General features: G+C 41.0%; 3 protein-coding genes across 4 annotated transcripts in view; all 3 read left to right on the forward strand.

The window, feature by feature from the left end:
- Positions 1-5,608, forward strand: part of SNX6 (sorting nexin 6) — a 29,914-nt gene extending 24,306 nt beyond the window's left edge. For both annotated transcript variants that reach the window (XM_085061910.1, XM_085061909.1), the window contains exon 14: positions 3,777-5,608. In XM_085061910.1, the coding sequence (XP_084918036.1) occupies positions 3,777-3,830 (54 nt within the window). In that variant the 3' untranslated portion in view covers positions 3,831-5,608. The remainder of the gene's footprint in view (positions 1-3,776) is intronic.
- Positions 5,609-5,922: 314 nt separating this feature from the next.
- On the forward strand, positions 5,923-11,289 carry EAPP (E2F associated phosphoprotein). The gene is made up of 6 exons (XM_085061911.1): positions 5,923-6,119; positions 6,586-6,767; positions 7,406-7,504; positions 7,823-7,946; positions 9,049-9,168; positions 10,672-11,289. The coding sequence occupies exons 1-6, from the start codon at positions 6,046-6,048 to the stop codon at positions 10,934-10,936; spliced, it is 864 nt and encodes a 287-aa protein (XP_084918037.1). The 5' UTR covers positions 5,923-6,045; the 3' UTR covers positions 10,937-11,289.
- A 4,745-nt stretch (positions 11,290-16,034) lies between these two features.
- Positions 16,035-20,366, forward strand: SPTSSA (serine palmitoyltransferase small subunit A). The gene is made up of 2 exons (XM_085061912.1): positions 16,035-16,287; positions 19,105-20,366. Exons 1-2 carry the CDS (start codon positions 16,185-16,187, stop codon positions 19,206-19,208), a joined length of 207 nt encoding a protein of 68 aa, XP_084918038.1. The 5' UTR covers positions 16,035-16,184; the 3' UTR covers positions 19,209-20,366.
- Positions 20,367-25,468: the final 5,102 nt, after the last annotated feature.

Below are 25,468 nucleotides of genomic sequence, written 5' to 3' on the forward strand. Positions count from 1 at the left end.
CAGAAGAAGTCAGAGTGACCAAAGAATCAAGAGAAGGTTCTAAGGCACAGCTCACATTTTGTGAGCTATACCTGCCTGTGTAACTCTAGAAGACTTGAGTGTGATAGGGAAATAAACTTTTAGTAAATCAGGGACACTGTATATACAAATTCTAAGTAGCCCTTCTCGGTCCAGTTATGTTTATACTACTTCCCTATAAAATACTTCTTGGAAGTATTGCTAATATCCTCTTATCCTTTTAGATTGCAACTCAAGACTTTTGAGAAAAGCTAAAAATCAGACTGTGGGCTGAGTTTGCTTTAAGTTGATGAAAGGGAAGACTGCTGCCAGGAAGGATGATGGTGCATGACTCTTCCTTTCCCTTATGTTGGCACAATTATGTGTGCAGCTGCATAGTAAGAAGGAGCTTAAAGTTGCTCTGGGTTTTCTTAAGCTTTACTTTGTCTTGCTTTCACAACATCCTTTGTACCAAAACACACAGTTTTGGCTGGGAGGGTCTGGCAATAAAAGAGAGCTGCCTTCTTAGCAGCAGCATGTACCCTAGACTTACTTAGAATAGCTGCCAAACTGAAGCTTTAGACTGTTGTTGGTTGCTGACCTATACTAAACATATTGATGTTTCTTTTTCTATGGCCATTCTGGCTGATTATTCCCCTAGGTATTGCTTAGCTTCTGTTTTGCTAGCTCTGTGTTTCTTCATTACTTCACGCAGCTGTAGCTTAGAATAAGTGTTTGGCCTGTTTGGCACAAAAGCTGCATTTGGTGTACCATTCAGTGGTTTAAATGGTTGGATTTTGAGGTATTCCTGCGTTAGACTTCACATTCAAGAAGGGAGGTTTGATAGCTGGTGAAACTGCTAAGGTTATAATCATATACTTGGAGCATTCATAGCCTTGGCTGTAATTTTAGAGTCTTTTAACATATGAATTATAACTGAGTAAGACAGTCTCTTCCTTCATGTAAATAAACAGAAACATATATTTTCCACAAATATTAATATATATACTCTTGCCTCTGTGGTTTTTTTGGAAAAGAATTTCTTGTGTTACAAGCAACAGATGTCTGTTTGGAGCTGACAGAAGAAGGAAGTAGGCAAAATGCAGTGCTAAGAGATTTGATGAAAAGTTTTGTCAGTAATTCTTTCTTTCCTGAAAAGGATGTTTCTGTCACTGTGGTTCTGCCAATAATTTCAATATCTACAACTTAGGAGTCTGAGCTGGCAAGAAACACTTTTCTGAATCTGAATGTATAGGACTTTCTCAACCTGTGCTGATGTAAGTCAAGTATGTCAGGTAGTGCAGCCACAAAGAATAATGACTCACAGCCTCTATTGTCCTTGATTTATTATAATTTAAATAAGGTGGTTCTTGTGAACTTTGTAAATTCGATTTAATGAAAATGAATGATGTGCCTATTTGGAAAATTGTAGCAGACTGTCTGGCTGAGTCTGGAAATGACTGAGGTGTAAAGGATGTTGTGATGGTTTAACCTCAGCTGGAAAGTAGAAATCAGGAAAGTGAGAAAAGTTGTGGATTGAGTTAAAGACAGTTTAGCAGGGAAAGCAAAAGCCGTGCACACAAGCAAAGCTAAACAAGGACTTTATTCAGTGCTTCCCTTGGGCAGGCAGGTGTTCAGCCATCTCTGAGACAGCAGGGCCCCATTATGTGTAATAGTGACTTGAGAGGGCAACGCTCTGAATGCCCCCCTCTTCCTTCTTATTTCCCCACCTCATATACTGAGCAGGATCACATATGGTCTGGAATATCCCTTTGGTCACTTGGGGTCAGCTGTCCTGGCTGTGTCTTCTCCCAGCTCCCATGCACCCCAGCCACCTTTCCAGTGTGCCAGTACAAGAAGCAGAAAAGGCGGAGTAAGAACTGCTTGCAATGATGTCATCTCTATATTATCAACACCATTTCCAGCCCAAATCCAAAACACATCCCCATAATAGCCACTGAGAAGAAAATTAACTCTACCCCAGCCAAAACCAGCACAGGTATCTTGGTAACTTTTTTTTTTAAGAGTGCTACATAATGGCCTGTAAATTACAAATATACTTCATGCTTCTGTAATAAGATTAGTGTCACACTTTAGTTACTGGTAACAGGTGCAGTCCTCAAGTATCTTCAGATGGAAGTATTCCATTTGAAGACTGAAGACTTCAGACTGAAGTATTTCTTTCAATTCATTAGTTCATTACAGTCAATAATCAGCTTTTCAGTAACAGAGACCTTAGATTTATGAACACTGTACACTACAAAGATGGCCCACCAAGTCCTCATGTATCTTGCTTATACAGAACTTCTTCATGTCACAGAACTACAAGCCTTCTAAAAATAGGTTGTCACTGTTCTCTGCCAGTATAGACATAAAAAGACAAAAAAGCTGTTGAAGCTGTAACTAAAATTGCTGCCTTCTGGATAAGACTGAGATGGATTTAGTAGGCGTAACTGGGAATCTGCTTTCAAGCCTTTAAATCAGTTAATTGCTTAATCTGGATTAGAAGAACCTGAATGGGCCATAGAATTATGATTTCTTACCTTTTTGGGGCTGGAGGATGAATATTCTGCTTATGTATATAGGTCACTTGGAATGCTTTTAACTGAAAAAATAATTACAAATTCTTTAGTACTTCTGTGTACTGTTTATGAAAGGCATGGAAATCACAGGTACTTACATGCTTTAGTGTGTCGGAAGTTTTCTTTCTATTTTTTTTCTGATCCTAATATTTTTTTAGAAGTAAGCAGTTTCTTCTATGTTCATAACTGGGCATTGACTGCTTTGTTCCTGCATTTTATCTAAATCTGATAAGAATTATTCTTAACACTGTCAACAGCCTAACATGTTTTTCTTACACAGAGATTTCAGATTTGGGAACAAATCTAATACAGTTATTTTGTAGCAGATAGCTAGCAGTTTAAAGTGATGTAATCATAAATGCACATATGAATATCAGGTTGTTTTGGTGGGTTTTTTTTACTGCAAAGTAAATTCTGACTTGTCAATCACATTTGCTTTATTCACAAGGATATCCATTCTGTAAATTCATTCAGATACCTGAAAATCAATCTGTGTATTTTTATGGCAGAGTCAGTATGCTTTAAATAAGATTAAAAACTGTGTTTGGAAAGAATTGCAGAGCTTGGCTTAGAGTTAAAATGCGTTAATGTTCTGATAATCACTTCTGTAGCTCCAGCTGTAATGGCTAAACTCGACTTTGATGGCTAAATCACCTGGCTAAGCATGTAAATCAGTCGGTTGTCTTTCTAACAAGGCCCATCCTTGAACAAAGCTGTAAGCTTGGATGGCTGCTATAAGCGAGGAGATCCCAAGTGCTATGAATTGTTTCATATTTGTTGATTAATACAGTATTCAGTGTAACACATGAATACTTATGCTTTGGGAATCTCATTCTAGAGACAGAGTAATGGTACTGCTATATAAAAAATTTAAAACTTTGCAACATGGAATTTCATTGCTGAGAGAATACTCTGCTGTGAATAGGTTTTGTGGCCACAGTAGACCTCAAGGAAGAAACATGAAAGGGTATTATGTGCTTATTTTTGAATCTCAGATTGGCTCTGTTTATTTCCATGGCACCATGTTTGTATATTCAAAAAACCTCTTTCAATATAAAAGTTTGCACATATTTTTCCCTAAGTTTAAAACGTGTCTATTCTTCTTTAGTGGCATCATTGCTATTTAAAAAACATTGTTCTGTCACAAGCATGAAAGAAATAAGAGAAATGTGGTGATATTTTTCTTTATTTTTACAGGGTAACTTACAGCTTCTGCAGAGCTGCCTGGCAGTGTTAAATGGTGACACATAAGCTACGTTCCGTCCTCCCACTAACAAGGGCTGCCCTTCTCTGGATTTTGTTTTCATGACTTTAAATAGGCATTTACAGTTCCCTGGAGAAAACATTCAACAAAGGGCACATAAGCAAGCTTCTTCTTTCAAAAGAATTAAACACCTGAAAATAGCTTCAGACTATATGAACAGCATACTTGTTATACATACATATTCATGTTTATTTAATCATTATATGCTTTCATTGTTCAGAAACCAAATGCTCGGGTTTTGTGAAAATAGCCAATATAATAATGTTCATGTTACGAATACTATGATACGGCTGCAATCTTATTTACCTTTGTAAGTAATTTCTGAAGTTCACCATTTGAAGTACATTGTTCAAATGGCCTAAATATTATCATTAGATATTTGAATATTGTTACTATAATGACATTGTATACACTGTCTTAGTTTTTTTTCCATGTACTTATATCAAAAAACTTATCTTTTTTTCAATTGTGAACATTTCTTAGAAATTTTGGAGAACTTTGTGTAACCTTTGTAACTATGATTTAAAAAGAAAAGCAGATGCATTAGTATGTTTGCCTTAACTTGTAGACTAATCCAACTATTGTAAAATAAACCATGAAATCAGTGATTTTTCTAAAATTATGCAGACACTGTATCATATATGAGCTTAATATTTTCTAGTAAATTAGATTAATTTGTTTTTTTCTTTATTCATCATGTAAAAACCATTGACTAAGCATTGGATTGGTTTGACACTACTCGCCCAGTACTTTCTCACTTGCATTCTCAGGTTTTATCTGTTTGTCTGTGACTTTCCTATCCAGTGTACTTAAATTGGTTTGAGCTTGGTGGCTGACTCTGCAATTTCTTTGGCAGAAATATATTTCAGAGAACTTCCTGGGTTCCTTCCCAGAAAGGGGAAATACAGTAGCAGAAGGGAGTTCAGAAGGTGCATAAAATATCAGTGAAAAGTCATACTGCCCCACCGTGATCCAGATAAAACATTTTGCTTCAGGAAAAAAGTGAAGGTATCCCCTGTAAATGAAAGTGTGAAATGTATCTCATTCTGCTAACTGGACGTAAGACTTTAGAGCTATGAATCCAGTATTTTTAGTTGTATTGATTGGTCTCTCTTACTTGAACCATGAACCTTTTCCAAGAGGTGCTGTTAGCTTGTGTAATTTCAAAATCTCATAAGATTAGGCTTTACTTGATGAATTGCTCTTCACAGTGGGATTGCTGCTTTATAAGGGTTTGTAGGCCTTCAGTGTAGCAGCAAATTGTGGGTGAATGGAATGCTTGGAAATGCAGATCAGTGTAAGTCAATGTCTCTGTGATTACAGATGCCCTGCACTGCCTCACAGAGGTGTGTGGTTTGTTTTGTTTCTCTCAAATAGGGTGACTCGCACAGTGTAGTGTACTTTTCCTGCAGCCTTGCACGTACAAACATTGCAGAGGCAGAGGAGTTTGCATTGTGCATTGACTCTGTAGTCATCACCTCAGCCTTCCATGCCCAGTGCCCAGTGGCTCTTGGCAGCTCACCTAGTACAGAGAGTATTCCCAGCAATGCCTACTACACTAGTACTGTGCTGTTCATCTTCTCAATGTAACAGGTGTAATTCCTAAGGAACTCGTCTATAAATAGACTACAAGGGACAAAGATGACAATGTATATACAGCGAACACTATTGTAAATATTTTAAGTAGGATGTGGGAACAGTTTTTAGATTAGTCCTCGCTGTTGAGTGTTACTAGCTCATTAAATTTTTTCCAAGCCTCTTGGTATTGGGTGTGTCTCTTAAAGCTCTGACCCTGGCTCGGGAACTCTGGAAAAAAGTGCTTAAAACGTGACCCGAGAACTTGCAATTCCAAGGAGGAGAGGGAGAAGCCCCGCCAGCCCGCTCCTCGCTGCGGGGCGGCCTGTCCCGGGCCTTGGCGGCCGTTTGTTTCCCGGCGGAGCGCCGTTTGTTTCCCGGCGGGGCGGTGTTTGTTTCCCGGCGGAGCGCCGTTTGTTTCCCGGCGGGGCGGTGTTTGTTTCCCGGCGGGGCGGTGTTTGTTTCCCGGCGGAGCGCCGTTTGTTTCCCGGGGGAGCGCCGTTTGTTTCCCGGCGGGGCGGTGTTTGTTTCCCGGCGGGGCGGGGCTCGGCCGCCGGAAGCCGCCGGGGCGCCCGGAAGGGGCCGGGCCGGGCCTGGCTGCTGCAGCGGGCGAGCGGCGGCGGCGCCATGAGCGGCCTGCGGGAGGAGGACGATCCCTACGTGGTGGAGGAGCCCAGCGACGAGGAGCGAGCGCTCAGCAGGTGCCTGGAGCTGCCGGCCGCGGGGTGGGCTCGGGCCGGCGGCGGCGGGCCCCGGTCCCCGCCTGGCGTCTCGTGGCCCGGGAGCGGAGCGATGCTGGCGGTGCCAAGCCGTGAGCGCCGGGGCTCTCGCCCGGCCCTTGGTGCTGGCCCCGGGCTGCTCGGGAGTGGAAGAGAACCGGCCTCGCATCAGCCGCGGCCATTTCCTTGAAACCGGCGTATTTGTATTTGTGAGAGCACAGCTCCCCGCGCGGAGCCAGAGCTGCGGGGCCGTCGTGGCTGAAGCTCCTTTGCGTTTTAACCAGTTTTAATATCACTAAGCTAATAAAGTGTTTTAATACGTACGTTGCCCAAAAAATAAGTGCTTCCCAGTGCACCCACACAATTCAGATGTTCGTTCTCCAAGTGACTATGTCCATGTTTTCAGCTGTTTGTAATAATTAAGTGTGTAACACTTCAATGTTTGTAGCTCAGAGGATGAGGTGGATGTGCTCCTCCATGGCACTCCTGACCAGAAGCGGAAGCTGATACGGGAGTGCCTGACTGGGGAGAGCGAGTCCTCCAGTGATGATGAGTTCCAAAAGGAAATGGAAGCAGAACTGAACACCACCATGAAGACTATGGAAGGCACATGGAAATCAGCGGAAATGGGTAAATCACGCTTATCATCTGCTTGCGTGTGAAGTGATGAATTATATGTTAGTGGCCAAATCATCTTTAGGTTTTAGCTGTGCAGTTAAGAATATGTAGCAGTATTTACACCACCACATCCATACAGCATAGAGTAAGAATTTTGATGCAGAGTGGCTGTGACTGCTTGGCAGCTCATCTAGGTCTTTTCTGAACTTTGGTGGCCCTGAAATTTTGGGGGGCTTTTTAAAGTGAATTTTGTTATAATCAAAATTTGTGAAACAATGTGCCACACATACATTTCTTTCACCTGACTAAAGATGTCTTAAATGTTGTATGTAGGGCAGAGAGAGGCATATTTGATGTGGTGTCCTCTGTGTCTAACGGGAGTGTTGGGAGAAACTTTCCTTCAAACTCTGCCTGAGCTTCATCTTCAAGAGACAGGGAGCAGCTTTACTCTGAGAATGCCTGTAAATGAAATAACACAAGTGATGTGAATGATAAGGGTTTGGGAGTAAGTTGGGAGAGCTGTTGCTTAACACACCCAGGTAGAACAGAGTACTCTGGACAGAGTAACTTAAACGTAAAGGTTTGTTCTGGGCTGTATATTTGCTGTCCTTTTAGTGGGGTGTTCTTACCATTTCTAATCTCACCTCTAGGTACTTCCTCAGGTACTGGGCTGACTGGACCTGCCAGCACTTCAAAATACTATGATGACATTTACTTTGATTCTGATTCAGAGGATGAAGATAAAATAGGTAAATGACAGAGATGAGAGGAGGGCATCTGTATAGTACCATTCACTCTCAGATCCTGTAAAATTTTCTTGGGGGGTCAAGAGGCTGTTCTTTAAGGCAGCCTTTTTGAGAGGAATTACCAGCCTGTATCATGTCAGTGTAGTTCCTGCAATATTATGATGTCTCCCAGTGTAGTGCTTTGGGGTCATGCATTTGGAGGAGAAATGAGCCAGATCTTTAAATTTGTTTAGATTTATTGCAAGGATGGAAAATGAAAATTGGAAATTGCATATTTTAATAATGGATGGACACAACACGTTCTTGCACAAATTTTTCCAGATACACAGGATGTCCGCAAAAACAGAAAACATCAGCAACGTCGAATTCTCTCCAATGATGAGCTGCTGTATGACCCAGAACAAGACAGTAGAGACCAAGAATGGGTAGACTCACAGAGGAGAGGGTAAGTATCCGTAAATATTTGAATTATAAGATGCTTAACATCAACTGAAAATTTCAAATGGTAAATGTAGAGAAAAAGCCAATGTTGTCAAGTCCGTGCGATGAAACAATTTTTTATATATAACTGTGGCTAGCACAGGTCTTTCCCATGAGAATTTTCTCCTGTGTTTTATAAACAAAGATAAAGTTGGGATGTTATTAAAACAGATGTTATTAAAATCCTCGAGATTTGGACAGTTCAGGCTTGGCCAATCAGACCTAGGGGGAGGTTTCTGACTGACCAATCTGGGTGACCTCTGAAAAGTCTATATAAGTTGGAATCAAAATAATAAATCTCTCTTTTCTATGCCACGCTGAGAATCCGGGTCTTTTTCTCTGCTAGCGGCTCAACAGCGACATATAACTTACAGCATAGGAAACTAATAGCCTGTAAAATCTTTTATGTGTATGTAATGGAGGTTGAGTTTTTAAAACTACACAAAACTTCAAAATTTTTAAAATCAAGACTTCCAAATTCTATAAGCCAGATTCTTCTGAAGATTTCATCTAAACAGCCATGCTGTGAATTAAAATGTTGCAAGATAATTTGATTGCTGATTAATGTCTGTTCCTGATAATTATTGTATTTCTAGTTTTGGAAAACTTTGAATTTAGCAAGCCACAAAATGTTCAGAGAACACAGGAACAATACAAAGCTACTTTAATCTGAGTTTTTGAAGGTTGAATTAAAAAAGGTTGTTGAAGCAGAAGTAAAATTCTCCACATAAATCTGTTGATTAAGATAATGTATGCTGTCTGCAGAGATCGCACTTGAGATACCTGTCTCATCAGAGGAAAGGGTTCTTAGGCACAAATTCTCATGCCAGATGTACTTGTCTCACCAAGTGAAAATACTCTGTAAATAAAAAGGTACTGGTATGTGTTTTCCCCCCACCTTATTTATTTATGTTCCTTGGGTTAATGAAAAATACGTCGAGAAGGACTCAAGTATTAATGGATGTATTTTAATGCAAAAAAGGCTTGACAGCTGAATTGATGTGACCAACAGCAAGGGCATGTAATTCCACTTTTTGTCTCCCTTTCCTCCTCTCTCAAATTGGTAGGTACCGTAACCAGAGAAGAGCACCGCAGCAGCGGCAGGCAAAACCTGCAGCCGTTCCAAATAGTGATGCTGTTCTGAACTGCCCTGCCTGCATGACAACATTATGCCTGGACTGCCAGAGGTAACAATAGCGAACAATAAGTCTTTTTTGTAATATCTTTTCCTCAGTCAGTAGTAGTATAAGTGTATTCAATTCGATCTATGGATTTTTATCAGTGATGTGTTGCTAGGTGGTCTTACAACACATCACTGATAAAAGAGATGGCAGGTAGATGTCAGTCAGATTTAGGGTTGGATGCTGGTTTGTAAGAATGATGATGTCTTTAACCTGCAGTGTGGAGATGTGGAAGAACAGGGTAGAACTTTAGCATAGTGGAGAAGGTAAAGTTTTCAAAAAAGTAATAATCATGGAGACTCAACAGCCATTTCAGGCAGACTGGGGTTTTTTAGAGATACCTATTTTAGCTTGATGTTTGGAGGCATAAATCTATTCCAGGTTATTTTCATCTAAAAGTGCCTTGTTAAATGAGGATTAAGCAAAATCAAGATACTGTATTCTTACTTGGTTTGAGTCTTAGCAGTTACAGTTTTAAATATAGTTACATTTAAAAGTGCCAGGAAGGTATTTAGGTGAGAATCCACTGTTTTGCCTCTCTTCAGTACATGACTGCATTGCAGGCCTAGTTAGTTCTGCTAACCTGGGCTAAGGAAAGGACTCTAGAACGGGGAGTAAAAGAGAAAGAAATAATCTGAAATGAGGAATAAACTACCTGTCATTTATTGAGTATTTTTGATGATTAAAGACAAAATTCCACAGCAGCCTAAATCATCTAAGTATGGGTCCTGTTTTTCTCTGTCTTTGCTTTGCTGGCTCTGGTACTCCTTGACCCTGTTCTATACCTAAGTATTTCAGTTTGCTAAGCTGACAGAAAACTCTTCTATTTTTATTGTCAGACTGGCCTTTCCTGAGTTTAATCAACTGAAATAGCTCAGCACATGTCATACAAGCAGTAAGCCAGCAGAATTTGAGATTGGACTTCTGCAGCCACTGTTATGGTTTAGGCTGCTGTAAAATTGCAGCCCGAGGGACATTGTATTAAATTGAACTGCAGCACTAAATTTTGCTACATACTCCAGATATAGTTGTTAAGACTGGTGACAACTGAAAATTTGTTTTATGTTCTATTATAGACATGCTTCTTCTAGTGTGATATGCCAAAGATGTTATTTATAAATAAGGAATTTCAGACTTGAAAGACATTTTAGGGTGTCAATGCCAGTAGTTGAGTCATTTGCACTCACAGCTTCCTGATCTTTTGCCTGTTACCAGCTATATGTAGCAATGCATAATTCTACAGTACCAATACCGTTACAGTCCAGGGTATTTCTTTCAGCAACAGCCAATGTTTTTTAAAATGTCTTAAAAACACAACAGATGGCTGCAATTCTGTGTTTGTGTTATTTTTGTAGTTGTGACTTCTGTTTATAAAACTCGTATTTATTTGGCTTTCAGCCTTTTGCATGGTACTTTCTATCTTTAATCCCATTTTCAGTGATGATAACAGGTTTCTGGAAGCAGAGTTATATGAATGGTATGACTTGAATTTTCTCCCCTTCTCTATAGACATGAATCTTACAAAACACAGTATAGAGCAATGTTTGTGATGAACTGCACTGTTAACAAAGAGGAAATACTGAAATACAGAAAGAAGGTAAAGAGAAGAAGTAAGAAAATGAAGCACAGCAAAGAAATTGGCTCCACAGAATCAAATCAAGAAGAAGAGGAAGTATATCATCCAGTGTTATGTACTGAATGCTCAACTGAAGTAGCAGTAATGGATAAAGATGAAGTTTTTCACTTCTTCAATGTTCTGGCCAGCCACTCTTAATGTGCAAATGCAGGGGGAAAAAATCCTGCGCTGTTTTAAGAGAGTGGGAAGTGTTAGAAATGCAGGCACACTAGCCTTGTCAAAATGCTGTCTTGTAAATGTACATTTTCTTCTGACACCTTTATAATGGTTGGACTTTTTGCAAAGTTTATAAAAGGCATACAGTTAACTGTGTGTATTTGAGAGCAATATTCTTTCCCACCGTCAGGCGGTTGCATCATATGGGATTGAAAATTTTGTAAATACCATGTAAGATCTGTATATTTTGATCATTCCCTGTGTATATACTATCCATTCATTATTTCAGTGTGTATTAGAACTGCTCCTTGGAATAAATACTTTATAGTAACTGATTTTCCATAGCTGCATTGGTTATATTTATAGCACGGGATAAACTGCTCTAAGTCTGGGATGTTTGGTGTCCTTAGGCTGTTCTTGGTAGATTTGCACATATGTAGGTCTGTGTTGTTGTTTCATCCCAGCTGGCAACTAAGTCACACAACTGCTTGCTCACTCCCACTGCCCCCTCCCCCAGTGGGGAGGAAAATTTGGACCTGCAGACCCATGGAGAGAGGAGCCCACACTACTAGAGCAGGTGTCCTAGTAGAACTTGTGACCCTCTGGCAGACTTACCTTTGGAGCAGGCTGTGCCTGAAGGACTGCACTCTGTGGAAAAATGACCCACACAGGAGCAGTTTGGGAAGAACTGTTGCCTGTGGGATAGACTCATGTTAGAGAAGTTTGTGGAGTACTGTCTCTTGTGGGAGATACTCCACACTGGAGCAGAGGAAGGACTTCTCCTTGAGCAGTGGCAGGAACAACATGTGATGAATGAACAACGTGAACTGACTCTAAGCCCCATTCCTTGTCTTCCTGTACTGCTGGTGGGGGAGGAAGTAGAACCCAAGCAGGGGGGAGGTGTGGAAGTGTTTCTAAGATTTACTGTATGTCTCATTGTCCTGCTTTGATTTTGCTAGTGATAAATCAATTAATATCCCCAAGTTCAATGTGTTTTGCCCATGATTGTATTCAGTGAGTGAGCTCTCCCAGTCCTTTACTCAGGAACCTTTCACTGTGTTTTCTCTCCCCTCTTTATTTGCAGAGGGGAGTGATAGAGCAGCTTTGGTGGGTGCCTGGTGTCCACCCACCACAACAACACATCTGCTCACCACCTGCTGACTGATAGCCAGTTTGTCCCTGAGCCACGATCATCCGCCTTCCAGGGACCTCCCCAAATTACATACTGGACATTATATTCTAGGGTATGGAATATCCCTTCAGCCAATTCAGTCACTTGTTCTGGCCACGCTCCCTCCCAATTTTTTGTAGAGCTCCTCACTGGCAGAGCATGAGGCAATGAAAAGTCCTTGACTTATCGGAAGTGCCACTTCAGTGTTTTGCCAGTGGGTAGGGTGAGAGACACAGACACCTATTTAAGGAATAGTTAGTACAATGCAAAACTGCAGAGAATCACAAAAGGATAATCAATGCACATAATCATTACTACAAAAGAATGCCTATAGTGGTAAGAAAGATACATCAACAGTTAACCTAATACTTGACCATCATCCATGTCCTCAAAACAGACTGTGGGGGGAAGCTGCCACAGCAAAAGACTGGAGAACCATGTCCAGTAACTGGGGACTCCAGCAGTGTGTCCACCTTGCAGGCCACGGGGCTCCCCTGACTTTGCTGTGACAATAGCCTGGATTTTATACTGTTAAACAAGCAAGCTGACATAATTTCTAATTGCAGTCTTCTGTTGGCTTTCCCCTAAAGCCTTACCAGGGCTCAAGGAGGAATCAAGGGAGTAGTCTTTGATCCTACAGCTCCCTAATAAGGCCTTTCCTGTTTTCTGGATATGGAATGGTAAATACACGTTTTGCCAATAAATAAACACATATAAAAATACTTTGTTAATGAGTGAATATATAGATAACATTTGGTTGGAATGTTCATCTAGAGGTCAACTTTGGCTTAGGGCCTGTTGTTCAGGCCTGAGCACTTCGCAACAAGCAAAACATTAGGGTGTTTATGAGAACATTATTCTCATACTAACTCCAAGCTACTGGCATGAATATGATCTCTGTCCCAGCCAAACCACTGATAAAGAAGGAATTGTCATGATATTTGGATTTTTGGTTCATTAAGATCTCAAAAAATGGAAACTTTCCTTTAATCAGTGGAAGATGAGCTTATGTTGATTTTGTGGGCATGGACTGTTCTGCCACTGATTATGTAAATCAACATATTAATGCTGAGTAGGACAGCTAAATGTTGTACGTGTAAATATGTATATGAAGAAAGCACTGGACTTTATTGCCCCTTTTCCTTATGATTATACATTTTAAAAAGAAATTTATAGTCAGATCTATTACCATAGTTTAGATGTATGCTTTTTCTGTTTCTTTAGTACATTAACAGATTCTTTATTGAAGCACAAAGAACTTCTGCTACTTGGTATTTATGTCTATGAAGCCATGGCATTGTTAATACTGGATCCTTCCCTGTCTTCCTCCAGGCACGCACCCAAGAGGCTAACTCCTGCTTTTTATTAGTAATTAAAATCTCTTTATAGCCTTGTATTTTTTACTCCACTTTGAACAAGGGTCTGTCTGAAAAAAAAATCTCATCTTTGTTTTTTTTCTTGTAATAGTACTAGGAATAACTTGTTATATGTGCTTTGAGGAATTGTCAGAAATATTTAAACTTAGGTGGTAGGAACCTGAATAACATCTTTTGAGCCTTATAATAAAATCTTGTGACTCTTTGGTTACCTTTTGTAGTCTCTGGTGTGGTGTTTTACTAATCTACACACACACATTTTACACTGTTACATGAGATTAGGAAGAAATAAACATGCTGGTTCTTGTGTCAGGATTGCATAAGAAACACATTGAATTGCTATTTCCAAATCACCAGAAAATTAACCTCTTGGTGAAGTGGAGAACTGATGATGCCACTGCTGAACTCTTGTTTGGCCAGCATGCTGTGCCTTCCTCTGCATGTGCAACCTATGAAGAAAATGGAGCTGTGCTGGTTCTGAGGCTTGGGGTATGCTCGAGACAAGATTTCAATCTCATCTTTGCTACCTACTGTCAGACTCATTAGTGAAATATCTGACTTGCAGTATCATATAGCTTTGGGATCATCTAAAGTGGAATAAATTATTCCTGTGTGCCATGAGCCCAGAGGTATATACAGAAAATTTTTGAATGTATGAAGGACTTTCTTGGTGGAAGTGTGGAGTGACACTTGTAACAGGGGATATGGTCTGTGCTCTAGGGCATGCTGGCCTCAATTTAGCTCTCTTCGCATTCCAGGTGAAACACAAAGGCTCTCTGGAGTGCCAGGTTAAGGATGTTTGCACTGACCTGCTGGAAACATGAGCACGTGAGAATGTAGTTCAAGGGCTCAAGTGTCGATGCAGGTAACATCAGGAGGAACAATTACATGATGACAGCCCCTAAGCAGGTGTAGAACTGAGCTGGTGAAGGAGGAGAAACTATACAGAGGAATATTGTCCATTTCCATAAGGGGCTAACTAGCAAAAAACCTCACAACTATGCGCCATACCAAAAAGTGAAAGGGGCCACCTTCTTGGTGGGTTAAGGCAGATGTAGGAGATTTTAAAGCTGGCATGCCTCTAGGCATTACATTTCCTCTCACCCCAGGTCCCTTCTTGCTGCTGCATTTATTTTTGCCTTACCACTTGAATTGCAGAACTTCTTGTTAGGAAGCTCTGCAGACAGGAGAAGAGAAGACTAGGACCTGTTTGCTCCAAGTTGACAATGTTCTTGCAGCTTTGAATGGGAGTAGTGCTTTAGTTGTACTAAATGTCCCACACCTCCTTGAACTTTGGACATGTTTATAAAGAAAGGAGCTTTTCATGATTACCACCGTGTACTCAAGCAGCAACACCAGCAGCAATTGCAACAAGCAACAGCAGACTTGGATAGGGGCAACAGTTCCCATAGGCAGTTGTGCTGGGATATTAACTGTGTGAATGCTCTCATTTCTCCTTGTGTTGAAATAAATTTGCATAGATGAGGTGTGTGTAAATGCCTTCAGGTGAATTATGTCCCATTTCAGATTCCTGCCACACAAAATAGTACAGTCTTAAGTTTTCTTTGCCAGCTGCTTTTGTTTTTCCCAGTTATCTCCTGGTCCTGCAGCTGTATTTTGCAGCTGTATAAATAACTTATATGTGCATTCTCCCATGGTTGTATTTCCTTATTTTTCATTGTATGAATAGCACAGGTGAAGGCAGGGGTGGGGTGGCTCCAAGGACAGAATCACATTGTTCAGTTACGTAATTGCAAATTGATTTACTAAACAGAGTGAGTATAGTGGGTCAATTCCAGTTTTTGATCTATGCCGTGCAGACTTGGAATGTGTGATCCAGACTGGTGGCCTGGCCTCAGTGCCTGGAGGTTTCAACACATGCTCTGCTCATTTAAGGTGCCTGATGATCGTGTGCACCCCCTTACAGCAGCCTTTCAAACACGTGCCTTCTGGAGTGCCAGAATAAACTGCCAAGGACCTTCCTAAGCACACATTGCCAAGCCAGTCTCTGGGAACTTCTCTAGGGCCAATTAGCAGTCAGGGCAGGGGTGTCCCACACCCTCTGGTTTCGGGCTCCAGGCGCCGCAGGGAAGCACAAAGCTGGGAACAGTAACAGTATCAGTTGATTAATCACCTCGTTGTTTTTCCTGTTCATATGGATTAATCTAGCCAGAGCTGGCCGGTCTTAAAGTCGCATTTATCTGCGCCAGGTTTTTGGGTGGGCTTTACTCTCTGACAATCGAGCAAAGTGGAAGACTCATGCAGATCAATTTTAACATGCCTCCCTTAGGCCCTGCCAAGCACAGGCTTCGCGTCTTCCGTGATTCCCAGAACGTCAATTTAGATTAAACGGGATGACAAAAAGTAGGTTGCAGCACCATCTCCTCGGCGTGACTGAGGCCGGGAGGTTACCAGGTTCAGTGTCAGCCTGTAATTTAATGAGATCGGGCCCGATGCCGGCGTTCAGCGGGGCGGGCCGAGAAGGCGGTGAGTGCCCCCTCTCTGCCCGGCTCCGGGAGCACAGGACACTCCCGTGCCGCCCCACAGGCCGCGGCACCTCCCTGCCGGTGGCCAAGGCCGGCCGGGCCCGGGGCGGGGCCGGGGGAAGGCGCTCCCGGCTGCACCGCCCCCGTCTCCGCTCGGCCTGGGCCCGGCGCGGGGCCGCTGGCGGGCGGGGAGCGCCATGGCGCTGGGCTCGGCGTGGAAGCAGATGTCGTGGCTGTACTACCAGTACCTGCTGGTCACCGCGCTCTACATGCTGGAGCCCTGGGAGCGCACCGTCTTCAGTATCCTTCTGCCGGCCGGGCCTGGCGGGGCGGGGTGTGTGTGGGGGCCGGGGGCTGCACCCTCCCGTCGCGCTGTGTCCGGCGGTGGCTCCGGGGCTGCCCGAGGCCGCCGGGCGGGTGTGGCGGCTCCGCCGGCCCTGCGCGGTGCTCGGGGAGCGCCGGGCCGTGCTCGTGCTGGGGGCACTGCCGCCGGCAGGGCTGGCTGGGGCTGGAGGAGAGGCGAGCCGGGCCGAGCCGGGCCGGGCCGGGCCGGGGGCAGCCGGCCTGAGGCGCCGAGAGCCGCCAGAGCCCGCGGCGGGCAGGGGAGCGGCAGCCTCCGCTCGGGGCCGAGCTTTGACCCCTCCTCGCTGGCGGGGACTCGGCTCCTCACTCTCCCAAGCTAACGTGCTTCCCGAGCTGGGAGTAACATGCTTTGTCCTCACTCGGCTGTTTCGAATGCTGTGTCCGGGCGTCTGGCAACATAGTCCGTTTCTCCTCCGGCATCAGTTTATATCTGTAGCGTTACGGTACTTCTGTCTTTTGCACGGAAATCCCGAGCTTTTTGTTAAGGCAAGGTGTCTTTAATGATTTCTTTTGTATTTTTGCCTAGAGGAAGGTAAATGTGCACGCTGCAAAACCTTGCAAGCCTAGGCTTTCATGCCGCTTTGTCACATGGTTTTTGTTACATGGGTATTTAATCCTCGAGCTGGTAAATTTGCTGGGCTGTTTTGGAGTAGAAGAACTTGATAGACGCTCACGTAGAGGCATCTGTATAAAGACTATTTATAGGTTTGCTTCTTTACCTGGCCCTTTTGTACAGGCAGTGCATTTTCTTAAGTATTGCTATGGCATCACAAGTATTCTTCTCTGAAGTGTGACTCTTTTGATCTTGACTTAAAATGATGTCTCAGTATGAATTACCCCGAGGCATCTCCAGTTAATGCTGAGGGGCAGAGAGAAATTAATTAAAACATTAAGAAAGAAAAGGGTATAAGCAGTAGCAAGAAGCTGCTTTTACTGAGATTCTGCTCAGTTTTGTAAAGAAATTTGCATTTGTTATGTAAAAATGGTTGCCCAAGTTGCAGCAGTGAGCAGTGTGATCAGTCAATTTTTTTTTCTTGTGTCAAGTTAGTAGAAATGAAGATCACTGGAAAAGAGAAGTAGTAGGTTTTTATAGACTTAATGTGCACATTTATTCAGGTAGGGGTTCTTTTGTTGCATTCCTTGCTAACATACCTTCTTCCTTTTATGCCATGCCTGTATGACTGAGGAAACCTAATTTTTGTTTTCCCTGCAATTATGTTACTCATTAGGGTTTTTTTTCACCTTTTCAATTTCTGCAAAATATTTCAGTAAATGAAAGTGTGTGCATGTTTACTTTCATAAAATGCTCATAGTGTAATTGCCACATAACATACAAATGTGATGAATGGCACAAGTATCACTTGTGATCTCAGATCAGCAAAAATGTTTTTTGTCCTCAAACTGGATGCTTTGGCTGTAGGTGGACCATGTCTGCCAGGTGCAGTGCAGACACAGCGGCCTTGGGAACTAATGGTGTGTGGCTGTGTTGTGTGTCACGCTGCTGCCTGTGCTCCAGCATCACAAGTGAGCACTGGTATGGAAATGGGGATTTATGAGTTGACCTTCATTTTAGTATCTCTGACTGTATAATCTTCTGGGACTATAAATACACCAAGCAGCTCTAATAGGCACACCTCATACCTCTGCTCTGCCGTGGGCGAGTTGGTTTTACAGCGCTTGTTACGCTTGTGCTGGGGTGACTTGAGCTCAGGGAAGTGCAGAGCACGCACAGCTCCTCTTGTTTCACCTGTGGAAACTGAGTACTGCTGTCTGGTGTTATCGTGCTTGTTAATCTCCAGTGCATTTTACAGGGTTTCTGGCTAAGTTTACTGAATCTCTGCAGGTAGTTGGATAAAATCAACAGTTTTTTATTCATTTTGAGTACTTCTGAATTTCTGGAACCTTAAGCTTTCTGAAACCGTAATCTTTCAGAATTCTGATGCCAGAATTTGTTTAAATAAAGCTTCAAGAGCCCTAGACCTTGATAAAAGTACAGTTGTACATATACTTTATAAGCTATTGTCTCAGTTATCTATATAAGTTTTAAAGAAGTTCCCTGTTAGGAGTTCAGCTAATAAAGTGGTAATGTGAAGATTTTTTTGGCTGATAGCTTCATGTGAAGTTTGTTTTGCAGTGCCATATGCAAAATCAATTCAGTACTAGTAAGTGTGTTTATTTAAGTACACACCTTGACTCAAAGCTATGCTGATGCTCTGAGACTTTGTGAATGAAATAGTTAGAAAGCATCTAATGCTGTCTGCATAAAAAGGAGGTCATTCACAAATAAGAATGATATTATTCTTATTCAATAAAGCTACTCATATTAGCGTAGTTTTGTTTTGTTTTGGATGTTTGTGGTGGTTGACTTTTTTCTGCTTGGCTGAGTGGGGCTGGCTTCTGCAAGACTTGCTGAACATATAAGAAAATGACTGAGGAAACATGTGTTTTCTCAGTGCCCATTTTCTGTTCTCCATTATGCTTCCCATGCTCTGGCCTGTCCTCTTGTGTCAGTGACAAAGCAGTGGATAGCATGCAAGGCATCCTTTGCAATTCAGCTGGTTGCTCCTACTGGCATTCTGGTTTTCAGTGTTAAGTAGGTTTTTCCTCTGGCTATAATTGGTGTAATAGAGTTGATCTTGTCTGTTTCAGAAATGTAACATTATAAGATAGTAACCATTGAAGTTTTACTGCTATAGTTTGTGACATCTTGCGCAGTTTATTTTTCAAATGCTTTTTTCCTCAACTGTAATTCAGATTCCATGTTAGTTTCCATTGTTGGAATGGCATTGTACACAGGCTATGTGTTCATGCCTCAGCACATCATGGCAATATTGCACTACTTTGAAATTGTGCAGTGATGAAGAACGTATTTTCAAGATGCAACTGGGCTTTGAAATCTGGTCTACAAAGAAGAAGGAACCTCTTAGTTTTAACAAGATTTCTACTGATGTCCAAAAGACACAATTATGACTCTGAAGACTAGGAAATGAGCTGTGTAGAGCAGGGACGTGAGATGTCCCCTATGTTGTGTTCATTCCTTTTAATTTTACAAGATATGCCCTTGTATAGTAGTTTTGTCTACTTTAACATTGTGATTGTACTTTGATATCAGTATTTTCTTAACTTTGTGACAGTTTCAATATTGCACTGTGAAAGCTTTTCTTAATTGTAATTTTGAGTAAATCTTAATTGCCTTCTATTTTTAATCAGAAAGTCATCTTATTAAATGGGGCTTAAAGCTTTTGCTATTGTATGGTATGTATTCGCCTGGATATTTCTATTAATGCATTTTGTAAGAAAATACATCTAGATTCATATTAGAGACATGGATATATTAGTCTAATGCTATTTACAAAAGTTAGTTTGTATGACTGAACTCAGGTGTACTGTTTGCTGTCCAAACTTTGTTCAACAGTATATTTGTGCATACCACCTAAATTTGGAATTAGCAATTATTTCAAGTTTCTGTATTCTACCTGTTGGAGGAGGGTGGGGGAGATGAGGCATTGAAGCAGAATGAAGACTGCATTTGTTGTGTTTGAAGCAGTGCTGTGGTTCTGGGCTCTATCTGGTGGGGGGAAATGGACTTTTCTTTACTGGCATTGGCCCACATAAGACGTTGGAATAGCACTTTAAATCAACCCTGTTTTTCTAGCTACCAATTCAATTGTACTTTTACAGGATGCTTTCTTATGTTCCAATGGCTATGCTGATTTTCACTCTACAGTGTAACTATGTCTAGGTTTTCAAGGGGTTTTCTATCGCTGCTAGCGTTCCAAACATGTTTTCGCTACAAATGACCAAAACATAGGGGTTTCAAGGACTTGAGTTACAACTACAGCAATAAGTAGCTGAATACTTGGCTGAAGTCCTGTCTTTTTTTTAATAGGGATTTTTTTCAGTTTTGTATTCTGAAATGTAAGATGGTGACAACTTTCCTAAGTGGACATTTCCTAATTTTTTTTCTTGTTGTTGTTTAAAAAATAAAAGCTTAAAAGCAGAGCTTTGATGCAGAACTTTCTTGGAGAAGTTAATGTTTTTCTGAGTGCTGTTTGCTTTTCTCAGAACTTTCCAAAAGTGATACTTGACCAAAGAACTGTGATTTTAATGGCCCAGTAATAATTGGTACTAATAAGTCTTTCATGCAACGTCTGTTGACATCAGAAATTGTAGATGTACAGTATCTATAGAGACATTGTCTTTTAGATTTATTTAATTTTCTCAAAGGTGTACTCATGAGAAGAGAGTGTTTTCCCTGTATTTAGCAACTTCATGTGTATTTGATTAAAAACCCTGTTGTTGTTTTGGGAACTATAAATGGTGAACCTTAAACTTCTTAGTTTAAGCTTTAGTTTAAGCTTTGAACCTGAGCTTTGCTGAAGTTGGTAGGAGTCTCCCTCTAATTCAGTGCTTTGTCTTATTAATAACTGGCTGACGAAACGTGGGTAGGTTTGTGTGATCATGGTTTTTTTGTTATTTTTTGTGGTTTTAGTTAAATGTGTCCAGAATTGTGTGTGAGCATTTTAAGTGTGTATATGGAGATAATGATAAGTTAACGTACTTTTTGAAGTAACATAGCATAAATCCAGTCTCTCTGTGGATTAAATAGATACTTGTGTTGTTTTTTTGCAAACTACTGCCATCATTGATGGCCTCTTTCTCATCAGTAGATATGTTATTTGTATGAGGTTGAGAAAGTCCCTTCTGTGTGGTGGCACTAGGAATGATAAGCATGAATTTTAATTGTGAAAGGTATTATAAAAGGGCTTTGATATTCTGACTTTTATTAGCTTTTTGTTGAGAAAAAAAAGAATAACCATTAATTTCCAATTATTTGTGTTAATGTTGGCTTGATTGATACCATACTTGAATTCAGTTTGCTAATTTAAGTACAGTCTTTCGGTATTTCTTTCAGTATAAATCAAGAATCTTATAGTCTTGGACAGTTCCTTTTAGATTCTGAATACTTTGTTAAAGATGGAGTAATTTCCTTAATAAAATATGATGTGTTACTAAAGTTCAAATTTCTAGAGCAAAGTTTTTGCAGTGTGTCCTTTTGCTAAGGTTGAGCTAGTGAAGAGATGGTTCCAGTGATGATAATTATAAAGCACAACTATCTTTTTTTAAAGTAAGGGTATTGGTTGGGATTTAATTAATCATTACATTTGAATAATAATAAGTGAATCATAAGGCTACTAAATTTTCCCACTGGAATCTGCCTTATTGTCATATTAGTTGGGGGATCATATCCTCTATGATAGAACCATCAGCTTTTTCTGTGCAAGCTGGAGGTCAAAGGCAGTTTAAATATAATTTGGAGGCAGCTGGTCAATTATGCTTTTGTTCAAACATGTTGATAACAATTGAATTGAGGCATTAGTAATATAGGTAAAATTGGGGTAAAAAATGGTGAGAAATGAGGAAAAAAATGACCTGAGAGACCTGCAAGTGGCTGTATGTTAATCTTTTAATAGTAATAACTCTTGGTGTTTAGATTGTATCATTAGAAATAAGCATTTAAAAATGCATTAGGTGTGTCATACAGCAGAAGTGATAATTCCAGTTCCTGAGGCAGGCAGACTGAGCCAGGGTGACTTGCTGCGCTGGTGTCCCTGGGGCTCCCAGAACTGGCTCTGCAGAGGCTCCTTGGCTGCCTGCAGGGCTGGGTCCTTTAGAATTACTTATTAAAAACCTTTGCAGAAGGAGCTGCTGTAACCAAAACAAGCATTGTATTGCAGGACGTCAGGCTGGATCCAGAAACAGATCCAGGACCTGTGTGGTGTGTGTATGGCTTGAATCAGTTATATCTGTTTATATACATATATACACACACATCCTCTTCTTTTAATATGTATGTGTATATGTATATACACATACATATATAAATGTATATATAAATACTGTTTATTTCTTTTCAAAATTATTACATGGCAATTGGTTTGGAGACAGAGGCTGTGGGGTTTCTTTTCTGGTTTCTTAACAACCCTCTGAAGGAAAACACCAGAGAATCCTAAAGTGAGACTTTTTGGACGAAATTTTGCAAGAAATACATTTGTATATCCATCAATATTAAGAAATAGGTGTGAAAGGAGGAGTACACTGTAAAGGGGAATCTTGTGTGACAGATGGGCATTGTGTTACTGAAGATGGGTGCAGCTGGTGTAGTGTGAAGCAATGCCCTGTTCCATTCAGGTGCAGAAACGAAGTGTGCATTATAAATGCTGAAGAATGGGTATTTGCTGTTGACTTACAACAAATAAAGGTGATATTACACAACTTGAAGAGATTGGGTAACAATCTTGGGGCTGTGCACAAAGCTGTGGAGAGAGCAGCCATCCACTAAAATACCAGAGCAGTGGACTCTGGAATTGGCATCCAAATAAAGGTTTTCAGTGCCAGAAGTTCCTTTCACCTGCTTATTTACTCATGTTTTCTACAACTGCTGTGGTAGGAAGACAGTTTTTCCCCTCTTGCTGACATGTTATCCTAATAGCAGTGATGTTTTTGTCCTTTTTTTTTTTTTTTTCTTCCCAGACAAAAGGAACCCAAAACCTTCATGCATTGTTTCTCTGATCTGCTAGGTCAGCCTTAAACAGCAGCCATCGCTGAGCACAATAGCTGCTCTCTTTTCTGCCCTTTGTTTGTGTAGCGATGGTTTAAGAAGAAAATCTGGCATTATAGTCCAGTGGTGGATCTGCCCTCTCCTTGTAATGGAGAGATATAACTCTGGGTCTGATCTAGATTCCAGTGTGGGATTTGGACAGAAACCCCTCTACTTTTCATAACCTTCAGTGCATCACCACAAGTTCCTCAATCTGTCTTAGCTATCATTGCATGATTTAATACTAAGAAGTTACAAAGAACTCTCCCTGAGAGTTTAGCTGGGTAAGAGTTGAACAGGCCGTGATGTAAACCTGAGTCAAGCACTGATCCAATTTCTAAAGTAAAAGATGTATCAAATAGTTGAACTAATAGGTGATCAACACTTTGCTAATCTTGTCTGATGTATCTGTTTTTTATTTATGTCTGTATCTGCAGGTGGAATAGTCTTGGCAGGTCGTGTATTTTGTGTCTCTGCAATTTGAGATGGACGGCATATCTCAGACCCAGATTTCACAATGACAAGAAGACACACTACATAACCCCCAAAAGAACTCTTTTTGGAAAAAAAATTTTCATAGCAATGATTGATATTCATCTTTTCTGTGAATTTTTTTTGTGTCTACTGAGGCAGAAAAGCTAAGTTGTTACGATCACATTGGAATTTAAACCAAAAATCTTCTGGCCAAGGTTTATGCTCCTTTCCTGCTCCTGTAATGATTGACTGTTGTCCTCTCTTCCGTCAAAATGTTCTTGCTGTACATATTTCAAAAAGGAGGAAATGAATGCCTCAGAACACATTGCTCTGTGTTGCTATTTAATACACACTGGTAAGGTTATGAAATTCTGGAAGATGTCTTTGAATAATATTCTTGCTGGAATAATAGGATTATCCTATCAGATAATCTGAGGAGTGATCCAAAGGCATGCATGGTCTGAATTTGAATATCTAGTTAGTATAGAGGTGCCAGACTACTGACAGCTCATTATTTTGCTCATGTTATATTACCAGCTCAAAGTAAGCATTTTTGAGAGAAAACCTCCTGTGTCACATCCGAGGATCCGAGAAGTTTATATGCTTAGGTAATACTTTCTGAATTTTAATCAGAATTAGCAAATAGTTCCCAAACACAGGATAGAATTAGTGGGTGATTATATGAAGTTGGGTAGGTTTTGTTGTTAGACTTGTTTTAAAAAAAATATCTTCAAAACCTCTTCTGTGTTGTAGAGTATTTCAGAAGGCTGGACAAAAAAGTAGTACTCAGCTCAGAGTGGCTGAGGATAAAATGTACAGTCTTAGACCACAAAGAGGGACCACTGAACTCTTGGTTTTGTAATCAAATGGAAAGGTGGACTTCACTGGTAAGGGATCAAGGGGCTAAGTGTACCCAGGGAGTAAGAGAACAACTGTGGATGTGAAGCTTTCTGGGTCAGGACACAGCTGCAGGGTCTGCCTGCACAGTGTGATGGTGCCTAATGCTGAGATCAGAAGTACCCTGGAGAAGGAGTTGTGCTACTTCTCCGCATTTCCTTAGTAAGAGAGTTATATTAAGTCATGCTTACATTGAAAAAAATTCAAGTGTTTGTGAAGAATTATGAACAAGTTGAAGTAAAGCATACCAGCTCTGGTCTTGGCTTTGGGCTGTGTTGTGTGAGGTGGACAGCCTTTAGATATCTGCATGACATGTTGGGTTTCCATACTGCCTCTGCTCAATGTCATGTGCACATGTGAGTACAAATGTTCTGTCTTGTGCCTTTTGAAAAATCATAAGGCATGTTCAAAAGAGTGACAAGTGTAGTTCAAGTCTTTTGTTCCTCCTTTGCCTGGTGACTTCAGTGTGGGGAGCAGGTGCTACACTGATTGGTAATCTCTGATTTGATAGATGATGGAGATATTAATTCTTTTCGAAGCAAGCGTGTCTGCATCCCATGATATACCAGTGATATGGATGTCTTTACCTGCTGAAAAAGCAGTCTTGCTGGAAAACCCAATTTTGTGTGACATTTCAGCAACACTGGAACTCTCCATAAAACTGCTGATAAACCCTTTGCATTGTGCATTTGTCTGGTTTCAACCACGACATGCTTTCTCAAACAGTTTCAGACCTAGACAGGACAGTAGACATAAGAGCAAACAGGGATAAGAGAAACAGAAATCCATCAATGTCCATTTTATTTCACCTGCTGAGTTAGCAGGTGTGTTTTGACAGCTGGAGACTGGAGTTATGAAGGCTAAAGCACTGAATTACATTAACAAAGGAAAACAAGACCTGGAAGGTAACACACATGATGCTGTGGTGAGGGTCTGCTGAGACATCTGGTCTGTGAGGGTGAATTTTTTTTTTTGGGAAGGCTTACTTATATAAACATGGTGAAAAAAGAAATGGAAATAAGAAAGGACAGGCTATAAAGGAGATGTGTAAAAGCATTGCTTAGACAACCAGATGGCCTTTTAAGATTAAATGACTTGTTATGTCAATGAGGGCAGTGGTGGATATTCTCATACACTGACTTTAGA

Source organism: Lichenostomus cassidix, chromosome 5 (genome assembly GCF_008360975.1).
Source record: "Lichenostomus cassidix isolate B80296 chromosome 5, HeHo_3.0, whole genome shotgun sequence".
Classification (NCBI taxonomy): Eukaryota; Metazoa; Chordata; class Aves; order Passeriformes; family Meliphagidae; genus Lichenostomus; species Lichenostomus cassidix.

Coding starts and splice junctions, on each gene's coding strand:
- EAPP (XM_085061911.1), top strand. CDS start 6,046: ATGAGCGGCCTGCGGGAGGAGGACGATCCCTACGTGGTGGAGGAGCCC. Junction 6,120..6,585: donor GAGGAGCGAGCGCTCAGCAG/GTGCCTGGAGCT, acceptor CAATGTTTGTAG/CTCAGAGGATGAGGTGGATG. Junction 9,169..10,671: donor TTATGCCTGGACTGCCAGAG/GTAACAATAGCG, acceptor CCTTCTCTATAG/ACATGAATCTTACAAAACAC.
- SPTSSA (XM_085061912.1), top strand. CDS start 16,185: ATGGCGCTGGGCTCGGCGTGGAAGCAGATGTCGTGGCTGTACTACCAG. Junction 16,288..19,104: donor CTGGGAGCGCACCGTCTTCA/GTATCCTTCTGC, acceptor ACTGTAATTCAG/ATTCCATGTTAGTTTCCATT.